The following is a 17,185-nucleotide window of genomic DNA, read 5'->3' on the forward strand; positions in this document are numbered from 1 at the left end:
GGCGGGCCGGGCCTCGCCGGCCGGCTCTCCCCTAGCGGCCCCATAGGCGCCGCTCTCTGGCTCTCCGGGCGGGAAACGCCGCGGGGCCCGGGGCTGGGGGCGCGGGGGCCCTGCTGAAGACCGGGCGGGGGGTGGCCTCGTTGCCGGGACCGGCCCCGCCGGGAAAGGGGCGGCGGCGGTGACCGCGGGCGGGAGCCTGAAGGGGACTGCGTGAGGAGAGCCCCTTTCTGTCCTGGTGAGTTATTTTGATATTTAGGGTAAAAAAAAAAAAATCCTTTTCAGGTTGTCCGACGGGGGAGCTTTTTAACCCCTTTCCGGTGAGGTGGGAACTCATCTTCGTTTTCGAATTTAAAAGAACAATGGAACCCTGACTACGTTTCAACAAAAATAAAACTTGTTTTTTTTTTTTCCTTTTGGGTGTTGGCTTTTAACTCTTTCAAAGCCGATTTTGAAAACGGCTGCAGTGTTGCAGATGAGAAGGTACTTGCTGCTTGTTCAAACCTTTATTGACGTTAAGGTTGTGTTTTAAAAATGCAAGTTGGAGGAGTGCTTCTGGTATTTCAAAAATTACGAAGACAAGTTTACTATGTCGTCAAGGCTGTTTAATGGAAATAGATTTTAATTACGGTGCTAGACGATGACGTTTGATTAAGGTAGTTTATTTTACTGAGTAATTACGCCAAGATTATTTGACATTCTGATGTTTGAACAATGATTAAATCTACTGTTCGTTACTTTTAAAAAGGTCATAAGGAGCCGTTATCTGTAACTTATCACACCTGAATGTTAGACCATATTTGGGTTAGTTCCTAGACTTTTAAAAGTTTAAGTTCATCATTTGATGATTTTAAAAAATAATGTGTATTATCACAAGCCACGGTCGACAGAACTTTTACAAAGGAATATTCTGACACCAAATCTCTTTGTGAAGTTACTTTCTCGTAGTGTAAATATTAAAGTAGGACTGCTCGGTAATGGGCGATGAAGAGGAGCCATATTTGTTGCATTTGTTGCATGCATAAAAATCCAGATATGCTCAAAACGGAACAGTATTTTAATAGTGTATTTTGGTTTTTAAAAAACTTGTAGAGTCCTCTGTATAGTCTAGGAATTTAAAAAAATTGTCTGAGAGGGAATTTTGAGTTTAGTGATTTGAAGAACAAACCACAAATGCACAGACCTTTGTGTATTTTAGAATATATTTGTCTTCATCCTGCGGTAGCTCTGGTGTTGTAGAGGTGCAGATCTACGTAAAAATAGTGTTGGGCAGATTTACGTAGTACTTATAAAATCAAAGATACTGGTGTAATGGACTGTGTTTCTGAGGATATTTTTGTCAGTGACATTGTTTTATTTTCCTAATAGCATTCATATAGTGCTACACGTTACATCAGTTGCGCATATCTTGATTTTAGAGACTCTTGTTGTTTAAGTAACAATTTTGGTTTTTCAAATCAACATTTCTGAAATTTTTGAGCACTGCAAGTCGTTTGAAATTAATATTCTGAATCTAGTTTTTTTGAATAGCGAAATGCAGAATAATTGCTAGCAGTTTAACCTCATAAGATCTTTTTACATGAGAAATGGGGGAAGGGAGAGACTGAAAATGTTCTAGACCCCAGTTTGAAATTGAATAAAGGACATAGATACTACATGTTTTAGATTTGCTTTAAAGACAAAGCTAATATCCCACTTGGTGAGATCAAATAACTTGTGCTTTAAAAATTTAAAGTAACCAGTGGCCATTTTAACTTCACTAATTTCTCCTGGAGGAGTTAATTTTTAATTGCTCATAATTGTAAAAGGTATTTCTAGATGGTAAAGAAAATTTTAAGTTGATTTCAGTCTTTTAAAATGGTAAACTTTTCCTTTGTTTTCGTGTATTGCTTGCCATCAAAAGAAGAATAAAAATGAAAACAAGGTCATAATCTTAAATCCGTCCAAAGATGTGAATTTTTTGTTTTTAATCTCAATGCCTTAATCTCTAGTGTTTGTTCATACAACCAAAAGATGAGGAAAATAAAGACTGATAGATATTAAGATAAATAACTGCACCCTTAAAATTTACAGGTAGCGTGTCGATGAGCCATTTCTTGAATTTGTCCAATGATCGTTGTCTCTGGAATATTTTCTCATTGTTTCATCACAGTGAAACTTTGGCCAAGAAGTGTTTAAAAATCAAAACATTGATAATCATCTTCCTTTTTTTTTTTAAAGGTAACTTACAAGATTAAAATTATATTTGGTTGATGATGGTTCTGAACAAATACAGCTCTTTTATTTGAGGTAAGAGTGGGTAAATTTTTATTACTTTGACATAAAAGTAAACTTATTAGGTTTTTATTTATTTTGATAATATATATTTTTAGTGAATAGTGATTATGAGTAAGTATCTGAAATAATTTTACAACATCTTTAAATGTTTTCATTGTATGAAAAGTGTATCTGCATAGCCATTGTAACTTAATGTGCCTTTTGAATAGTTTAAAATACTGAAGGTCCTTTAAGCCTTTGTTTAGTTTTGGGAACAAGAAAAAACATTATACTTTGAGGAAAACCATAAACCAAAGATATGCTTTTTCTTTTTTGCTATTTAATATACTGTGCAAACAATTTAAATCTTTTAAATATTTAAAGAAATAAATTTTTTGGGAAATTTAAGCTAGTTGCTATTCATACTAATGGATTTTAGGAAAGAATGCTTTAAAAATCAGGTTTTGTGAGCATAGATTTTATTTTTTCTTTTACGTAATGAAAAGTTTTAAAACACATATTAGTATTTGGCTGTTGGTGGTTCCATCAATAAATTGTTTAGAATATTGTTTTTTTTCCCCCAAAAGGTATGCCATTTTGAAGACTGAGACCGTGGAATTTTATCCTTGAGGATAAAGGAAATCTTTGCGATAGTCTGTATTTTATATAGCAAGTAAGTAAATGTTTTTATGCAACATCTGAAATCTAATAGCTACCAACAGGAGAATATCACTAAAGTTTGTCAGTGCGACATAAACTGTAGACCTTATCTCGAAAAAGGGATAAGAAAAAACCCATCAAATTCTTTTCCTTACATCAAAGCAGTTCTGTGTTAATGTTAAAATAGTTGATACGTGTAATTTACATCAGTAGTGAGACATTCAGTATTTTTCAATTAAATGGTGGTTTAGAATTATGATTAAATCAGTAGTTGAGTCATCAGAATTACGTATCTTTACAATCTGAAATGTACATTCTTTAGCCATTTTTTTGGTGATGCAGATTACGTTTTAGAAATGGCCTAGAATTTTGTATTTGCAGATCTTATGATTTATCTTAAAAGAAGTATATTTCAAAAACTTAATAGACCCTCTCATATGCTAGTTATTATGTAAAGGATTTAAAATACTCATTTTACCTGTTTTTATGAGTCTTTTTTCCATACAGGTGCAAAAATAAGTTATCTTATAGGAAACTAGAATGTGACTAAAGAGACCTCTAATCTATAGCTTAGTCTTTTTAAAGCATAAAAGGAAGAAATAATTTCAATATGTGTATGGTATTTTGACATCTTAAAATTAGATACATGAATGAGAAAATACGTACAGAATTTTCAGGAATTAACTTCTTACTCTTAAGTTAACACTGAAAGGGGAAGTTACTGTCAAGCAGTATATATTAGGAAGGGATTTATCAGAGGAAATATATAATGAGATACCTTGGGAAGTTTTAAGAATAGCCAAATAACCAATTAATTAATGTAAGGGCAGGTTTACCTTTGTCCTTGTAATTTTTGTGGAAAATTCATCGTTGGTGTTGGCTTATTCTGTTGATTCAAATAGGTGATAAAGGTAATATTTTTATTGCTTTTGCTTTTTTTGCTTTTCAGCCCTTTTGCAGTTTGATCAGATTTGTGTTTATTATAGTGTACAAAAGAAAACCAAATGTTAGACTTTTAACAATGTTTTAAAGATGTAACATATATAAAAAAGTTAAGACATCTTTCATCCCAAGGTCTAACATAAAAATGCCAAGGTTAGGGTTTCCTCTTTGTAAATGAGAGGATATTAGGTTGGCATTCAGATGAGGTTGGGCAGTGTTATAAAAATTGAGAATTGGGCCTCTTAAGACACAAATGTATGTGACGTTTAACCTAAGTTTAAGTATAAATTGGCAGTAATTTATAATGGCCTACCAAAGGCGTAATTTGAACCCATAGAATAAAAAAATGAATGGTTAAAGAAGATTAGAAATGTTAAATGAAAATTTGTATCTTTTTTAGTCAAGTATTAATTATAAAAATAAGTGTTGTAGTAACTCTTAAGTTAATGTAACGGAGTGTAGTTTTCTTTTTATCACCAACAAGGTAAAGGATTATAAGTCACATTTTAAAAAGACCTACATGTACTTCGACCTTCATGATAATATTTAGAGTCAGTGTTTTGAAATCTGCTGAGCCAAGCCTGTAAAATTGGCAATATTTTTGGTGGACAGAAATAATGGACACATGGGGGCAAATATAACTGAAGATACTGTTGTTTTAAATTACTGTATTTCATAAATACATTGTTTAGTTTACTACTATTTTCTGCTTAAGAACCGAAGTGATAAATACTTAAATATTTGTTTTTATTTTAGCATTTTGAATTCTTGAATCATAAAAGTCACCTGATCAAGTTGGTGATTGGCTTGCATTGCGTTTGTTATTATTGGTAATAACTGTTTAAAAAATTCCCTGGAGTTCCACAGAAATGAAAGAAGCCATGCCCCATAGTTAACAAAAGGTTTTCATGAACTACGACATAATAAGAGGTTGGATTATGTGGAATAGGTAATTTTGAATATAAATTTTCTTTCAAGTTTCGTTTACTGTTCGGTTTCTTGATTATTTAAAAATTTGGACTGCGGACAACCAATTATTTTACCTTTTCTCCTCTGATTTTCTTCTTTGTTGAGAGGCATAAGGGGAGAAATGTTAATTTGAGGACATCTCCATCTTCTGCATTAATGAGAGGTGTGTGATAGAGTGGAAAATATAACTGTGATTCAGCAGTCAGGAGACCCAGCTTCTAATGTAAATTAGCCCTGTAATCTAGACGATTTATTCACTGTGGACCTTAGTCTCCTAATTTGTATAAAGTATTTGGAGTTTCCAGTTTCTTAAGATACATTTTTGCTCCTGAATTGTGTGGTAAAAATAGTGTCTAGTTCTCTTAAACTGTAAAGTAGTTTTTGTAATTTTTGCATTGCAAATCATGGATGTTATCTCTTTGTTGAAGTTATTTGAATAACATGAAACCTGGGCGATAGTGTACCTGACTTTCCTAATTTTAGGTGTTCTAAAATATTAATAAATAGTATAAATGCAGGCATAATGGAAAGTTGATCTTAAAAAGGAGTTAAGGTGTGAAATTGTGTTTAAAAGATAAAGATTTAGAATGCTGCAGTGGAAGCATTGTTTCGATTTTTTTTCCTAATAATTATTTTATTAAATAATTTAAAGATTAGTGTATTTAATGTAACATTTGCAGCTGACCATTGTGAGTATAAATGATGATTTATAGCTTACATGCTTGACTAAGCTATATAATTTCCCTTAAGAAATCTATATTTCAAAGATAAATATCCTCCTCTTACCCACTGCCTTTCCCTTCCAGATTGAGCGGGCCAGTACAAACTTTTAATTTTCAAATTGACTTATTTCTGCATATAATTAACTTTTACAACTTAAATTCAGGGATATTCTGGACTTTATAATTAAAAACTATGTGATTTGATTGTTTACATAACTTTCAAGTAACATGTTTCCTACAATGATTTTATTTATACATTGTGTACAGCTAGATAATCCAATGTTTTGGAAAACAATCTTTGTTTTTTGAAACTATACCACTTATTTGAAATTGAATATTTCCCAAAAAGCAATTATATCCTAATGTGTGTATTACATAGTAGTCAAAATCATTTTAATTTAGGTTATCAAGCTAAATATTTTGCTTAACTTTAATGGTTTATGACTTGTGACAGAGTTTTCTTATGACTGTTAATGACTTTATCACTAGTACCTTATTTTTGTGGGTGGTTTCTTATATTTCACAGTGCTTTCGGATTTTATTCTTAAAATGTAAAAATTGTTTTAAGGACTTTAAAAGGTGACAAAACCAAATCTAAGAAAAGAACAAATGGGCTAGTAGTGATAATATTAAGACTTGACTGAAGCCGTCTTTGCCTTTTATTATAAAATGACCAGCAATCAAAGTTGTTATTTATATTATACCTATAATTTCATACTAAATGAGGATCCTCGATACTGCAAAATATTAAAGATAGGAGTATGAGCAAAATTATCAACTTCTGTAATCTGCTTAAGGTGAACTTGGCTTACCCCCCTTTAAAGGAAGGCAGAGTACTACTTTGTCAATTTTTGGGAAGGAGATCGAGTGGTAGATTACATTGGTGTCAGTAATTTTTGTGGTGGTGCAAAGTGTGATCCAAGTCCTCTGGTTTTGATGCAGTGAGCACCCCGAGCCACATACTTGTACTGGTAGGTAGCCTTTTTATAAGCGTGTTGTCAGACTAATGTGATGGGTTTCCCTCAGACATTTCTTTCGTGGGGATTCCTTAAGTCATTTCTGCCCTTCTCTGAGGGGTTAAATCAATTTATTTTACTTGATTGATTTAGGTTTTGTCATTGTTCGGTGTAACTGTCTCCTTTATAAGATCAGATTAAATTTGGAAGCTTAATAATGCTGTGTTTCTTGTAAGTTGCTTCGTTTTATCAACTTGTTGGGAGGATATTTTAGCACCTTGCTCTTAAAAGAAATCTTGAAGCAGATCTTACTATTTCTTGGCTTATGACTAGTCAAAACGATTAAAGGGATTTAAATTTGGTAAGATAATCAGGAACTTGCTTTATAATTTGAAAAATTGGAAACCTTGGTCATGGAAAAAGCATTTAGGTAGCTTAGTTTTAGCTTAAATCCTAAACTTCTTTTGCGTTCTAAAAATCCTTAAATTGATACACTTTAATATTGAACTTTTGAACAAAGCTTTTTGGGTAGTTCTACCTATTATTGTGATTATTATAATCATACTTTGGCACAGGAGTGACTGGAAAAAGTATATACCTGTATTCAATTTATTTGAGATACAGGAAACATCTTCCATGTTTATGAGGTATTTCAGTCTAACCAGTGAAAAGTAATGGTTATCAGTAACCAGATAAAAAGTAATTTTTATCATGCACATATTTTAGAAAGGGTTAGTGTCGTGTAGGTCAATATAATTAGTAGAGAAAAAAATTTGAAATTATGCTTAAGGTTTCTATCCTAGAAGAGAGTTGATTAAAGTACATGATATTATGAAATAATATAGTAATATTGAAGAGTGAGAAACATGGCCTTGCCAGGTTGGTAATGGAAGCTTTCCTTTAGAAGTCTGGAAAGCAGATTAGCTGAAGGACCAAGAGATAAAATAGTTCTGTACTGTTAAGGAAGGAGTGATGTTGACTCTGTTAAACAGCTGTTTTGCAACCATGACTGCCTGTTAGGGAGCCCAGATTTTTACCTAGGAAGTTCTTGGGGCCTGAGACATAACGTACTTTTATAGTAACTTTATTCTACAGGTGAGCCCTGTGAACAGCCAAACTTAAGATCCTCTGGATCAGAACTTTTGATTTTCTGCTTGGACTGTATTTATAAATACATGTATGTCTCGGTCTTCTGGCTAGTGATCCTGATAAGATGTTGAAGTTTCCAAATAAATCTGTTTTTGTCTTTTTCTGTACATACAATTATATTCTTTTTGATTTCTACAGAAATATGAATCCTGAGGCTGAATTATCTAAGGGGCCAGTACAACGAAAATAGATGTTGGTGGAAGAATTTATTTAGTAAGTTTTCCTCAATTTACATGTTTAATTTGTTTTTTAATTTTAAATATGACTTTAGAAATTTTGAGTAACTGAGTCAGAGTCTGTAAAAATACAGAGGGATTTAGTGAGGCTCAAAGCAGTACAAAAATAAATCAACATGGTTAGATGTATATGAAGTTTATTATTAAAATCTTGCGCGTTAATTTACTCCAACTTTTTATTTTCTACTTTTTTTTTACTTAAGCTCAGGCAGAGTTAAAATGGAAAAAAACCCTACATTTGAACATGCTTTTAATACCGCACCCTAGGACTTCCCTGGTGGTCCAGCGGTCAAGACTCCACACTTCCACTGCAGGGAGCCATGGGTTCGATCCCTGGTAGGGGAACTAAGATCGCGCATGCGCTGTGCGGCCAAAAAAACCCACAAAACCCTGCACCCTAGATCTGGGTGTTGGTAAACTCCCCCCTATTTTTATAAGTAAAATTTTATTGGAACACAGCTATGCGCTTTCATTTACACATTATCTGTGTTTGCTTTCCAACTCTGGCTACAGAGTTGAGAGTAGCTATATAGCTAATGGCCACAAACCCTATAAAATACTTAGTATTTTTTCCTGTTAGGCAACCTTGCCTACTCTTTCCCTGGATCCTTCCTTTTTGTCAACTTCACATGTGTAAAACTCAGAAGCCCTTAGGTTCTCTTGGTAATAGAGCGTACTTTTAATGGATTTCATTGTTAGTAATTCAGATAAATGAAGTAATTATTGAGCTTTCCTTAAACTTGAAAGGCCAATAAAAAGTTTTTCTTCATACTGGGGTTTTGCCTTGATATTAGAAGGTTTGGTTACTACTACTACTGTGGAATTTCTAATTCCCCATCTGAGAAATAGTGGGAAAAGAGTTAGTGGTAAGACTGTAGAAATGAATTTGGATGAATTCTCAAAAGCATTTATTATTGACAAAACTTTTTAGGTATGATAGTTACTTAGTAGTTTCATAAAAGTAATTTTTCGAATCACATTCGGGAATCTAGATTCTAGATGATAATCTTTGCTTCTAATTGCTACTTGAACATCTATTTGTATAAATGGCTGCTAGGGCCTGTAAAATAGTGAAGGTTTTTCTTTTTTTTCGATGGGGGATGGTGAGAGCAGAGATGAAAACTTTACTAATGTAGTGTAATTTATTGACTTCATGCCTTATATTTTAAAACGATTGCCTGGCACATAGTGGATGCTCAATAAATACTTGTTGATTTATTGTATATACTTGCTATTAAGCATTACCAACTAGTGTTTTGGGTCTAATCTAGTAAAAAGTGAAATTCATTATTTATAATGCTTTAAATACTAATTTTTAGGTATGCTTGAATGCCAAAACTTTGACTCAGTAAAAACTTTAAAGTTACAAGAAACCACAACTTTCAATCTTTCATGGACATGTAGTCAAGTTTTAAACTAAAATGGGATAATGGAAGATTTGATTTGATTGTAAAAACCTTAAGTAAGATGACTTTTTCTTAGTCAGCATAGTTGAACAACATAGTTTAGCAATGTTTTGAACCACAGCTGGCTGGGTTTTTTGTAGTTAGTTTTTATGCCCACTTTATTTAGGACCCAGACTTGTTAATAAGTTTTAATCCTGCTGAGGAGTCAAGCTTTTTTGGTAATAAGACAAAATATGTGAAGTCAGTATTAAATGTTTTCAAATTTAAAGACAATACGAAGATTGAAATTGTCATAAGTACCAAGAAGCTTAATTACACGATGAGAATGATCATCATGTAAGCATCAATTTCTGCTTATTGTAATTTTGTACCCATTTGTCCCACTGGTTTTACAGTAACAAATTGTAGTATTTATTAGAGCCACTTGTTTAAAAAATTAAGAGTCATTAGTCTTTTTCCTTGTACTCTTTCCCTGTCCCGCACATTTTTTGTTGCTATTAAAATGGGGGTTTGCTGGGAAGTAGAGGTAAGGAAATTGAACCCCTCTTAAACACATTCAGTAATGAATCACTTGCTTGCATTTCAAATAACAACTTATTTTACAATATTCCAGTGTTTTTTTTGAACAAATTTACTGAATTAGAATTTAAGACCTCCTTGCTCAATTTTATGTTTTTAATTTCTGGATGTATAGTATTTGGGGATTTTAAGCAGTAGCAGGTACTTATGTCCTTCTTACCATAAAAGTTTTTTCTTCCTGGAAATTACCTTAGAACAAGCAATTTGTTCTTAAAAAAAGGAGGTATAAAATAGTGAAAACATCATAGTGGAAAAATTCTCCTAACTTTTCATAGTATTAGCTTGAAGCTTGTATGTTTGATGATGGAATTCTAGATCAAACCATCATCTCTGCAGTATGTTTCCAGTAATTCACAAATCTGGAAAGATGTGGAGTAGTAGGGCTTAGATACTAAACCCTACTCAGTTTTCTGTACTGATCTTATTTTAATGCAAAATGAAATACTCTTTAAAGCAGAAAGTGTTTTGTCTTTTACAAGTTGACCCCATGATCCTAGAGCTTTCAGAGATATCATGGCCACTGGAATATAAATTATTTTGATTCATTAAGGTTAGTTTGTTTGTAGGTCCTCAGGTACTTTGGTTACTGTGGTATATTGGAGGTCTATTTATTGAGGTCCTTCTATATACCAGGTAATGTAAAAGCTATGAATGTACTAACTCATTTAATCCTCACTACTACTGCCACGTAAGGTAGGTACTACTGTTACAGATGAAGAACTGGATTTTGTTACCCAGAAAATTTCCAGGGTCAGAGAACTCATGCCTGCTTTCTTTTTCACTTTTTAACTTTGCTTATTTGCAAATTTAATTTTTGCAAGAAATTGGAATTCCATGAAAATAAATGGATTTATTCCTAAATCCTTTACTGTTCTTTTAGGTGCTTTGATATTTGACTGAGCACTTTTGCTTATTAACAGAATTCTTACCTCTGGGTTTTCATTGGCTTTATAGGAGTGCAGATTGATCATGGCTTTCTTGTAGCATTCTTTTTCTTCTCCTCCCCCCGCCTATTTTTTTTTTTTTTTTACCATGTTAAATATATGACAGTATATGTGCTAGCACGACCAATATGCTAGTATTTTTTAATCTCTATTTTTGCCACACAAACTGGTGCATTTTATTAATTAGTTTTGATACGGTTTTAATATCATTTGGCTTTCTTTTGAAATTTTTTTTAAAAATGTCGTTTTAAAAAGAAATTTCTTATAGTGTCTGCGATGAGTTTTTTACCTCTTGTGGCAGAAGAATATAAAGCACGGAGTTTATCACTTAATGTACTAGATTGAATAAATTGCACCTATAGCCATTGAAATGACTGTAGCTTGATATGAATGCATTAATGTCACGTTCATCATAATAGTATTTACATTCCCAACTCATTGAGAGATTGATCCTGCATTGTAACAGTAGAGATGGGGAGAAATTGGTTTATAAATTAACTCTGCAAGAGGAATGATGGTGTTTTTACTTTTATATAGAAATATGTCCCTTAATTGTAAGGAATGAACAAGTGGAAGATATTTTACTGATATGGGGAATAAATGAGTTATTTTTAGTTCTCCTTTTAGGCTGGAGAGAAATCGGCAAAAAATGTTTTGGGAGGAATAGCTTTCGTTTGATGTTTATTACTGATGTTGTGATGCTCATTTTCAGTATTTTTTTTAATGAGTGGTGGTGTCTCTTGGTTAATCAAATGGTTTATTAAGTAGATTTTTGTATTGTATATAATAGACAAATCCTCATTGTAGTTTTGGAATCAAGGTACTATCTAATGAGCAAAAAATGTCCTTGTAAATCTCCTAGTCAGTCACTCAGACTTCATTGCTATAAATTTAGTTGGAGAGCTGCAAAATTTATAAGGAAGACCAGGGTTAAAACTTATTTTTCTAATTATGTTTTATCATGATGAATCAGGACCATTTATTTAATGGTAAAATATCCTGGCTTCCTTTAATCTCCTTACTTCAAATTATGTAAGCAATGAATTTTTTTAAAACAATGAGGAACATTTGATGTTTTTGCAATGAGAATATTTTATTTGTATTGAATTTGAAATCTGATAGCATTTTATGGCAAATATCAAATAAGGCAGGGAGATATTTTGCATTTCTGATCATTTTGTTTTCTAGTGGCTACCTATTTCCTGCATTCTCGTATGTGTAGCTAAAGATGGTGACATCTATATTGGCCATTTGTGTTATCTATGCAAAATTAATTAAGATCTGTTGGACTGGAAAACTGCTCTGATCCACTGCTTCGGGTTTTTTTTAATCCTTTAAGATTCTTTTCCATATTTAGTTTTATTTGAAGAAGCTTGGAAAGTTTTCTGCATTGAGATTTAGAATCCATAGTGTTGCTGTAATTTAGCTTTCCAGAATTTTTGAATTTGAATTTTTGTTTTCACTTCTCATGTAGACAGTATAACAACATTACATTTAACTATTAAAAATTTGACTCTTCACTGCCACATTTTTATGGTTACTGTGTATCTGTGACAGTAAAAGAACTTTGTTACTGGTGTGCAGTTTTGCCATGATTCTCTTATTGAGAAGTTGTATGTGCAGCACATACAACTTTAATATAATACAGTTTTATAGTTTAAAGCTGTTATAAAATTATTAAAGCTTTGTGTATGGTAAGAGTATCTTCAAGGTGGGTGGATGTTCTCTGAAGGAATAAGATTATTGATATTCCAACAGCATTTTTTTTCTTTTAATGTTTTCATCAAGCACCCAGTCAGCTTGAAGAGTCTCAAATGGACCCTACCACTGAGAAATCAAGATGGCAGTCCACTATGGGGAATTGAGAAAAATGGATTAATACAAGAGTGCTGTGATAATATACAACCAAGACAGGGTTCTTTTAACATGGATTTCATGAAATGAATGAAGATATAGGTTTCTTACCCAGCACAAATGGACAGTGAATTTGACTTTCTAGAGACTTTGTATCATTAAGAACATTTTTGACATTTGGAGAAGAAAGATGGCACATTAACAGATGATAGTTTGTATGCCTGGAATCTTTTGCAGTTTGATCTGTATGAGTATGATCTTGTGGAATGTTAACTTTAATAAAATTTCTAACACTTTAAAATTTCTCAGTTTGGGCTTTTTTTTTTTAAGCTGAAGCTTCATTAAATACTCGGTGTCGCCTTAAATAACACTTTGACCTTTACAGTTGCCCAGCAGTAAAGTGTACTGAATAAAGCTGGTAAAATGGAAATGGTGTACTGGAAAATGTTTTACTTGGTTAATATTATTTTTTTACAAAGTTGTGGAAATTTGTGCTTTAAAAGATGGTTGTCCAGTTAAAATGCTATTTTATGCTTTCTTGAAACATCTTACAAAATTGGTTAACCAGTGGGTAATAATAGAATGTTTAATTTGCTGTGAGATTTTAATGAACTTTTAAAACAAAATGCCTTTTGCCTCAAAATTCAGCATGAGTGATACAGTATTTTTCTGACTTTGTTTTGATGGAAAAGGTCCTTTTTACCTATACTTATTAAATATTATAAATAAAACATCTTGCAGAATATCTGAACACTTAAATTCAACTGAATCCTCCTATTGTCTTAATAGTTAATATTAGGTGAAGAGGTGTTGGATTTATAAGGGAAGGTAGGGAGGTCCTTAGGGTATTCACAAAAGGACTTGAAATTTTGGTGGCAATAATGTCTGCAATAGATTTTATGAAATAGGATTGATTACTGTATTTTTATTACTCTGTACATTTAGGAATTGAGAATAAATGAACCGCACTATGTCATAGATAACTTATGTTTGAATCCTAGGTGAATACTGGTTTCATTCATTGATAACTAAAATCAGTTTCAGTTACTATTATGGGGTGTAGTAGGCTTTTGATAAACCAAATGAATTGTTGATTAAATTTTCCCGTTATACAGAGAACAAGTAACAGTGCAGCTTTAATTTTCTTTTGGCGAGAAAGTGTTAATCATACCATGTTTGTGATTAATGTCAAATACCAAGGTATACATGTAGATGATCAATATATATGCAGTATTTGTTCTCATTGGCTGATTTGAGTTGGTTGGTTTGTATAAATCAAAATTGAGATTTTGGATTTTGATTTTGGTAGAGAATTATCTTGTAGAAAGTATGGGATTGAAGCTGGGTTTTGATTATGGATTTTACATTTACCTAGGTGCGACATTGTTGCTTTTGTTGGGTATACATCTAAAATGGATTTCTCAGTGAGGGAAGGACAATTGTTCTGGCAGATAATAATGTTGAGTAAGGAAAGTTGATTTGATTTTTTTTGGATGTGTGAATGTTTTCTTGGGGTGCTTGTTGAGAAAGTGTTGAAAAATTTGGTTTTGGCATTAGTAAATTTGTTTCCTTAGATTTCACGGTTTTGATATTTAGGAGAATTTGCCCTGTGACATTACTTTGATAACTTTCCATCAGATATGACAGATTGTTATTAGTTTACCATTGTTGAAATGGGTATATACTTAGAATTTGATTAGATATACAAGGGAATGGTTGAGATATATGTGTTGTGTTGGTTTTGGAGGTGGAGTTTCTTGGGTTTGTTTTTTCATGGTAGTTCCATGCTCTTGAATTTAAGAACATTGTTTTGCCCAAATCAGTGTGGTATGAGAATTTTTTGGGTAAGGTTTTGGCAAGGTTATATAATGGGTTAAAGAATTTTGTGAAAGTACGAAGAAAATTTGAGATTCTTGAATAAAAACTAGTTACATTAAATTTTGCCCTAATGCAACTGAACACTAGGGAGGCGCTCTTGAGTTGTACCCCTTTCTTCCAGTTGGGTTGGAAAATTCCCCCTTAAACTTAGTCCTTAGATAATTTTTAGGCTTCCTAAAGAAGGCAAGACTTGAATTTAATTTATTAAGTTGAGGTTTTGCTTTTATTTAGAAACCATTTTACCCATGGTGGGGGGTAGTTTTTAAAAAGATTAATACTTAAGCTGAGCTTTGTATACTCTAAGAATTATCCCTCTTTCAAAATGGCTTGATAAAACACCACTTCCTGTCCAGAGAGGAAGTTATTTTAGCTCAAGGACTGAAATATTTAGCAGATCTTTAGACAAAAGGAACAAATTACATTTCTCTCTGGCTTAAAAAGGGTGCTTGAGCCAGAGGGGGTTAAGAAACCCTCCCCCCTCCCCCTGATGGGGTGGTCTGGAGGGGCAGGGAGAGGTGGGGGTAGGGGTCCTTAGGCTCCCTGGGATGGAGGATCTTTTTTTTTTTTTTTTTTTTTTTTGGTGGAGATGAAGGGGTGGGTCTATGGTACATCACCTGAGTTGTGGGGTAAATGTAGAGAGTGTCAATCAAAGGCAGAGCTCTCAGAGCTGGGAAGGAGGCTCTAGATGGCGGCTGTGCCTTAGAGAGAGCGCGCTCTGCTCCCTGCCTTCGCCTCACTTTACGCAACTTTCCCTAACTTTCAGGCAGCCTCAGGGGGCCCCCGCAGCCCCCTGCCTGTCCTGGTGACTTACTGGGGTCGATTCGAACCTTTTTTAGGGAGAAAAGCAGCTTTTGGGAGCTTTCTTTTCGTGCCTTGTTGGAAAGAAGCAGCCGTACTGAGAGCCCAGGTCGTTGTTTTTTCCAGCTTAGAAGCCATGGCGCACCTCCATTTTTGTGCGCTCTCCTAATGAGGTTTTTTTTCTTCCGGACCCGTTTTAGGATTAATTGTTGCTGTATTTTTTTGACCAGTTAACATATTTGAGGATAATTTTATTTATTTTTTGTTTTTTAACGGAGAATTTTGTTTTTATTTTTAATTATTTGGATCTGATATTTTTCTACTACTAGATAGGACTCTTGCTTTGGACCTACTACATGGATCAGGTAAGTTCATGATCATTAGTGATAATTTAAAAGATTTATATGTTTATGTTCGCTTTATTTTCTGTAAATATGAGAAATTCCTGGATGACGCAATAAGATACAGAGATTGTTATTTGTATCCAGTGTGTTACTTTGAGAAACTTTCCTTATTGATAGTGATGATTCTCCCTGTTCGGTTTAGCCTGTTTTTATGTGTTTTTTTTTTAAAGAAAAAATAGAAATATTTTGCTTTTTGGTGCTTAACCGCTGTTGTGTTATAACAATATCGTTACATCGTCAGGACTTTGTTCCTGATAATAAAAACCATCGATAGAAGCTGGGACCTTACCTTTCTTTCAACTTTTGACAGTAAATACCTGGGCACAGGACTTCAAAGCAAACACAGATTCCCCCTCCCCCTTAATATTTAAGAATTAAAAGATGATGAGAAATAAGGACAAAAGCCAAGAGGAGGACAGTTCGCTACACAGCAATGCATCGAGGTATGAGCTATCAACTTTCTTCCTTTTTTCTTTTTTTTTGGGGGAAACCTCAGCTTACATTGTTCACCTTGACAGACAAGGATAGCTATCTGTTTTATTTTAAGTATTTTACTAATTTGGATTCGTTTTTTAAAGCGTGACCTTGAGATTGCTAATATGCCACACCCTAATTTTTTGGTAGCAATTTATGAAAGTTAAGTTGTGACTTAAGGCCTCTTACAGCAGTCAAAAGGTAAGGTACCTTTATTCAAGGGGGCCTTTCCTGTAAACTACAGTTTTTTTGTCAATAAATTTCAGTTTTTAGGTTTTCGTGCTGTAGGAAAATGACCTTGTCGGTTTAGCCATTGCTGCATTGCACCATTTTACATACAAGGCAAATTTTTTCTTTGAAGAATCTAGGATACCCAAACTTGTAACTGAAGGCCATAGAGGAGCCTTGTGGTAGTAAATTATAGTAAATAGACATTTGAGAAAGTTATATGAATGAAAAAATGTACATTTTAAAATGAAATTGCAAAAAGGACCCTTTGACTGATGTCTCTCAGTTTATATTTTTATTTGACTCTGTATTTCTTTTGATACTCTTGACATTTTAGGAAATTTTGATAAGATTTATCAAAACCTTTACTCTCGATGATTACAGTTCCTGCATTTATGAGATCAGACCTGTGATCACAGAAATCTTGGAATACTATTAATATTTTTTTATTTTGTGTTTGCTACTGATTGTAATTGTATGTTTTATATTTAAAATACTTTATGGTTTGCATTTGTATGCTTATATTCAGACAATGCTCTTTGGTTGGTAGATGTAGTATTTTATCCTTGCATTTTAGTTGTAGCTGCTTTAAATTTATTGATTTATTTCGACAGAGTCGCCTGGAATGCTTTATCTCCTGAAGCTTACAAATGTACTGTTTGTTCAAATCATGATTTGTTTCACATTTGTTGGAGTTCACCATATTAGTGACTAAGTAATAAAGCCTCTAAGA

At 33.2% G+C, this 17,185-nt stretch overlaps 1 protein-coding gene across 11 annotated transcripts in view; it reads left to right on the plus strand.

Moving 5' to 3' along the window:
- The first annotated feature begins 363 nt into the window (after positions 1-363).
- The window catches only part of CHD2 (chromodomain helicase DNA binding protein 2), a 141,211-nt gene continuing 124,389 nt past the window's right edge, over positions 364-17,185 (plus strand). For 6 of the 11 annotated variants that reach the window (XM_089906844.1, XM_089906851.1, XM_089906850.1 and 3 more), the window contains exons 1-2: positions 15,112-15,711; positions 16,061-16,193. In XM_089906844.1, the coding sequence (XP_089762970.1) occupies positions 16,132-16,193 (62 nt within the window). In that variant the 5' untranslated portion in view covers positions 15,112-15,711; positions 16,061-16,131. Of the gene's footprint in view, positions 481-2,217; positions 2,287-2,840; positions 4,805-7,789; positions 7,865-15,110; positions 15,712-15,991; positions 16,194-17,185 lie in introns of those variants that run through there. The other 5 variants (XM_089906855.1, XM_089906853.1, XM_089906846.1 and 2 more) reach the window with 4 other exon arrangements.

This window comes from Delphinapterus leucas, chromosome 2 (genome assembly GCF_059928025.1).
Source record: "Delphinapterus leucas isolate spDelLeu-1000000601 "Yukka" chromosome 2, BTC_Dleu_Yukka2, whole genome shotgun sequence".
In the NCBI taxonomy this organism is placed as follows: domain Eukaryota; kingdom Metazoa; phylum Chordata; class Mammalia; order Artiodactyla; family Monodontidae; genus Delphinapterus; species Delphinapterus leucas.